The 6,193-nt window shown below is 51.6% G+C and overlaps 1 protein-coding gene across 1 annotated transcript; it reads right to left on the bottom strand.

The window, feature by feature from the left end:
• Window positions 1-2,159: 2,159 nt before the first annotated feature.
• LOC119377745 (GRIP and coiled-coil domain-containing protein 1-like) lies at window positions 2,160-2,924 on the bottom strand. Its single transcript, XM_037647088.1, has one exon. It carries the CDS (start codon window positions 2,922-2,924, stop codon window positions 2,160-2,162), a length of 765 nt encoding a protein of 254 aa, XP_037503016.1.
• Window positions 2,925-6,193: the final 3,269 nt, after the last annotated feature.

The raw sequence follows: 6,193 nt of genomic DNA on the forward strand, positions 1-6,193 counted from the left end.
GCTCCTGCATCGATTGTCAGCGCCGCAAAACTTCAACGCAGCTGTCGCCGGCAGGTCTGCAACCTCTACCTTGCCCTGACCGGCCGTTTGGGCGCGTTGGCATCGATTTGTATGGACCACTGCCTCTAACGTCGGCTGGTAACCGCTGGGCCATCGTCGCTGTTGACACCTTACGCGATACGCCGAAACTGCCGCCCTCCCAGCGGCTACAGCGCGCGATGTTGCCTCCTTCCTGCTGCACCGATTCATGCTGCGCCACGGTCCACCCAGGAGCTGCTCAGCGATCGAGGTCGTGTCTTCTTGTCCGAAGTCGTCGAAGCCATTCTCAAAGAGTGCAACGTTGTTCACCGGAAAACTACTGCTTACCACCCGCAGACGAATGGCCTCACTGAACGCTTTAACCGCACGCTCGGCGACATGCTCTCGATGTACGTCGCCGCCGATCACACAAATTGGGATGCCATTCTGCCTTTTGTCACCTACGCCTATAATACCGCCCGGCAGAGCACTACTGGTTTTTCGCCCTTTTTCTTATTGTACGGCAGGCACCCGTCGCACACGATCGACACAATCCTTCCCTACAAGCCGGACCCGTCTGAGTGTGCGCCTATTTCTGCCACAGCAAGACTCGCTGAGGAGTGTCGGGAGCTTGCCAAGACATTTACTACGAATGACCAAGAGCGGCAGAAGAGCATTCGCGGTGACACCACCACTTCTGCGCCCACGTTCCTCCCTGGAGCACTCGTATGGCTCTCGGTCCCTACCACTGCACCTGGCCTCTCTTCAAAACTACTGCCGAAATACGACGGCCCCTACCGTGTCGTCGAACGCACGTCCCCGGTCAACTACGTGATCGAACCCCTTGAACCATCTTCGGACATGCGCCGTCGAGGGCGCGACATTGTCAACGTGGAGCGCCTGAAACCCTACCATGACCCGCTCATAGTGACAAGCAGTTAGGTCGCCAGGCGGCTCCCTTTTCGTACCCGGGGTAATTGTAGCGAAGCGTTGGAAGCCTGTAATGGGTCGCCCTCTCGAGCGCTTACTAGTGGGTCGTCCTCTTCCGCTCTTCTGGGACAGCACGCTCCTCGCGCTCAGAGTCGGCACCCCGCCTTGACTGTCGCAGTCGTTTATCGTCGCCGAGTGCCCGCTAATAAACGTCTTATATATATATATATATATATATATATATATATATATATACAGAGAGAGAGAGAGAGAGCGAGAGAGAGAGTTTTAAGAAATGTCCGATGATAATCAAAAATAAGGCAAAACAGTAAGCTGGCTAAGAAAGAGCGTTCCACACTGGCCATCATGGCTACGAGTGGCGCTGACAAACAATCCCAGGTTTGCACCCGATAATATGGCCGAGGGGACTACGTAGCTCAATTGGTAGAGCATCGGGCGCGTTATTTGCTGGTTCGATCCCTGCCGGCGGCAAGTTGCCTTTCCGTCCACACTACTTTCTTCACATCTCTATGGCAATTACTACAATGCACTTAAAACAGTACAATTAATGTCCCCTATACCTTCCTTGGCCTCATTATCTACTGGCATTCTTTGAGTTTGTGTTCAACAAGGAAACGAGCTCTCAAAATTCCCCTTCTTTCATAGATTTTGAAGACATTCGACCGAGTTTCTCATAGAAGATTATGCTGAAGCAAAAACCAATACTAAAGAATACCACACTGCTAGCGTGGTTAGAAGTACGTCTCTGATGTAGATGTCAATTCGTGCCCATTTCAGACGTAACTTCGCGCGCGCTATTTTAGTACTTTCTGACATTGCACACACCCCGTCCTTGATCCTCTCTTTTAAAGACGATAGTCTTTCTTGAGGAACTTAAACGCAGAAATTTTAATCTGTCTGTAAAATATGTGGCACAAAAACCAGCCGACGCGGACTTACAAGCTCAAACAGACGTTTATTAGCGTCCGCATGAGCCCAGAACGTAAAGATGGCTCCTTCGTCCCTGGTAGAACGCGCTCACGCGCCCGCTGGCCGAAAGCTCGTCTTCTTCCAGCAGGCTGAACGCGGGAAATTCAACACATTCCCGGCCGCGCAGTGGTGTCTCGTCTGTACGGTCAGGCGCTTGCCCTATTGCCTCCGTACGCGTTGATCCTTCCGCTTCCTCGACGTGGCCTGAAGGTGTCAGCCTTCTATTTTTCGGACTCCTCCTTTAGTTGCCGAAGCTTCTCTCGTGCTTTGGCATGGAGACTGAGGACGTCCTCTCCTGCCAGCTCGCGGATGTAGGCGAGCAGGTCCATAGGGCTCTCAGCACATGGTGCTTCGATGGTTTCAGCAGCAGGCATCTGTTGCCAAAACGGTCCAGCGATGTCCTGACGTTCAGGTTTTCTTTGCTGGAAAGGCCGTTCTGTAGTCTTGGGTCCGATTCTTGCAGACCTTGGTGAGGTTGCGTCTTCTCGTGTGAGCAGTGAGGGACGCTCTTGAATTTGCTGGATGGCAGCACAGTCTTGCGTGCACAACCAATCATCCTTCGGGCGATTCTTCAGGCTACCCAATTGTGTCCGACTTCCAACAGTCTGCTGATGCAGACACGTCACACGATGTCCTGGCTGTTTCTTTTCTGTCTCCAATTCGGCATGGCGTTGTTCCTCGACCAACTGGTGCATCTTGATCAGCAGGGGGGAAATCAGTCTGAGCTTCTCCTCCGACACAAGCAGCCGCTTGCGCACCTCGTCCAGCTCCTGAGTCAAGTTTTGTATTTTGGACTCGTACTCCATCGCCACGTGTGCCTGAGCAGCTTCCCTCATGACTTTCTCCAGATTATCTTCAAAGTTCTCATGAAAAGTTCGCCCCTCGAAAAGCAGGCGTTGAAGCTCCTTCAGCATGATTGCATGGTCCGTGTGCTCCCGCTCACGAGCACTCTGTTCTTCGCGCAACTTCAATCGCCGCTTCGCCATATTGGTATCCATCGAAGTGGTCTCCTCGATCAAGCGTCTCTGAACTTGAACTTGTGCATCATTGTTCTCCTGGATGCTTCGCTTGTGGATAGCATAGAATGCAGGCTCCAGCCTCTGACTTTTGCGTGCTCGAACACGCTCTTCGATTCGGGTCTCATATCGCTGGTGTCTTCCTTTTTCCCTGCCATTGATTTTGCGGCATTCTATTGCAGTGTCAAGTTGGGTGGTCATATCCATTATTCGGGAGTGAAAAGTCTTTGATGATGAGGGTTCCGTGCTGCCCTGTGAGGTCCACCCACGCTTTTTCATGGTAGTCAGCGTTTTTCCGTTTCCTGGTCTGGAAACTTCTCCGGTCATTTTGACGTCTTCCCGCTGCATTCGTCTTAGCTTATCTGGGTCGCACATAGTGGTTGCATGACGACCTTTGCAGCTCGAGCATGTGACTCTACGCCTGCAATCTCTTGCTCGGTGACCTTTGCATGTGCATCGAAAGCACCGCATGTCGGCAGAAAGAAGTTTCTTCTTCTCTGGCAGCGATAAGTCCATGCTACATGACTCTGTCAAATGCTCCGTCGATTACAGAAATTGCAGCTCGGGTTCGTTTCAGGTATAGCAACTTGGCAGTGAAGCACTGATGACGTTGGGGTCGCGCTGTGAAAGCGACGGCTCTTGTCTCTAGGATAGGCCACCTCATCGCATCCTTTCTGTTCCCCATAGTCACTTTTTTCGAGGCTCTCCAGTTCAATAGAGACGAAGTGAAGAAGACGCTCTAGTTCCGTGTCATGCTGAACGTTGTCGGAGCTTTCAGGTTGTGTCGCGCAGGATCGATGATATGCCACGACGATGTCACGTGGCAATGCCCTCAGCAGAATGTCGCACAGCATCGATGAAAAGGACGACTTGCTGATGCCAAGCGCCTCCAGTCCCCGCGTGTTAATGAGCACATGGTCATATAACTTGCGGAGTTTGGCCACTTCGTTAGAAGAACGCACAGGAGTAAGCCTTCGAAGCCTTGAGAAATACTCCTGCTCCAGGCGCCTTTTGTCGCCGAAACGTCTTTTCAGGATGTCTAACGCGTCTTCGTAGCATGCTTCGGTGGTAGGAAGCCCCGCTATAGCTGCCGCTGCGTCTCCTTTCACGAACAGCCTCAGGTAGTTAAATTTGTCGCTAGTTGAAAGATTGCCGTTCTGGTTGATGACCTGATCGAATTGCTCCCAGAACTCGTTCCACTTGCACAAGTCACCAGCGAACGGATTAATTGTCAGCTTCGGTAACTTGGCTCCTGGCCTATCAGCAGGTCCAATAGCCGCCGGCACGTCGCGAACTTCGATGGGCGCTGACACTGCAGATGTCTCGCTATGCTGGCGGCGTTTGCTCTGGAGCTCGGCTAAGATGCGGGTCGCGTTGTCCTCATATTCAATCACGGTAGCGTACTCCGCCTCAAATGTCTCGTCACTTATGTGGCTCTCCATCTCATCGTTAATCTTCTTCAGCTCCTCGTTGTTGCTCTTGAGCCTCTCATAAATCGAGTCAATCTGTCGGACTGTCGCGTCATCATTCTCAAGTAGCGCACTTGCCTCTTGTATAAGCTTGGCGTTCTGGGCCCTTCGCGTGGTCCTCTTCGTCTTGAGCCTGTCCATAGCGATCAGCTGATCTGTTGGCCTCCGTAGTTCGCGGCTGTTGTTCCAGTCGGTAGCCACCAGCGATGTTCCTTGACGGTAGCTCCCGGCTGTCGCCTCCCGGGTTTAACGGCACCAAATGTAAAATATGTCGCACAAAAACCAGCCGACGCGGACTTACAAGCTCAAACAGACGTTTATTAGCGTCCGCATGAGCCCAGAACGTAAAGATGGCTCCTTCGTCCCTGGTAGAACGCGCTCACGCGCCCGCTGGCCGAAAGCTCGTCTTCCTCCAGCAAGCTGAACGCGGGAAATTCAACATGTCTGTCTGTCTGTCTGTCTGTCTGTCTGTCTGTCTGTCTGTCTGTCTGTCTGTCTGTCTGACTGTCTGTCTGTCTGTCTGTCTGTCTGTCTGTCTGTCTGTCTGTCTGTCGGCACGTCACTCGATTCAGCCACCCGGCCAAAGTTGAACAACTTGCCCAAGGGCCAGCCATCTTGAACGGCTGACTAGGTTCATACTTGCGTACATTGTTGATCAAAAAGCAGCTTATATATACGCTTTCTGGGCGCAACATCACTAGGTAAATATTAGGTGGTGTGTTCCTTCATTAGAAAATACATCGATATGTAATTATAGAGACCCTAGTTTCTTAAGCTGCGCTGAAAATGCGACTGCGCTGAAACTTGCCTTCCTCCGTGCCCTCTGCACGAGCCCATTGTTGTGTTTCGGTTTCGGTTCAGTATTGCACTGTACGAATGCCATGGGGCGCTGCTCTGGCATTCCGGTTTTACCCAGGCGACGTGTAAATAAAAGAGTGTGTGGAGAGTACTCGTTGAGTGCGGACGTTTTTTCTGCTTCGGCGCTTCGCGCCAAACCGCGTGTTCGGGCTGGCTGGCGTCCCCGCCGGTCTTCGCCTGCTGCTGCGCCGGGACTACCAGCCCGCAACAAAGCACTCATGTTTCCCGACGTATTGCCAGATGGCGTCCATATATATCTCACGCAGCGCCTCTTCTATCGTCTTTAGACGACATTTGTAGCGAAGCACGCAGATAAGCGGCCAATTTTTTCCTCGTATATTTGTATCGATGGCACCGTTCAGAACACCCCCGTTCTGACGAGGCTTCTTGCTGATGATTGTGTTATATTTCGGGAACTTACTTCACCTAATGATCAGGTTTTAGATGAATCTTTGGGCCGAATTCACACTTTGTGTTCATAATGGCAAATGACCATTCACGAAAAGAAAACCATGGCGATGACAATCACTCGCACAGAGCCCCCTTTAACATTCTCACGTGGTTTTTATAATCAGCCCCTTGCAGTGGCAATGAACTATAATTATTTGGGAGTCATCATCTCTCACAATCTTAGATGAACTACATTCAGAAGAAGTCGATGGGAAAGCTCGGATACCTAAGGAGGCGCCTGGGTGAGTCTCCACAAGAAATTAAGCCTTTATTCGGCCATTACTGGAATTCTCTATAGCAGGGACGTAGCCAGGGGGGGGGGTTTGGGGGTTCAAACCCCCCCCCCCCCCGAAATTTTTCAGTTTTGCTTGCGTATATATACACGCGCACATACAAACGCACGCACGAACATACATAAAGTGTGGTTGAACCCCCCCCCGAAAAAAATTTCTGGCTACGGCC

This window comes from Rhipicephalus sanguineus, unplaced genomic scaffold (assembly GCF_013339695.2).
Source record: "Rhipicephalus sanguineus isolate Rsan-2018 unplaced genomic scaffold, BIME_Rsan_1.4 Seq561, whole genome shotgun sequence".
NCBI classification, from domain to species: domain Eukaryota; kingdom Metazoa; phylum Arthropoda; class Arachnida; order Ixodida; family Ixodidae; genus Rhipicephalus; species Rhipicephalus sanguineus.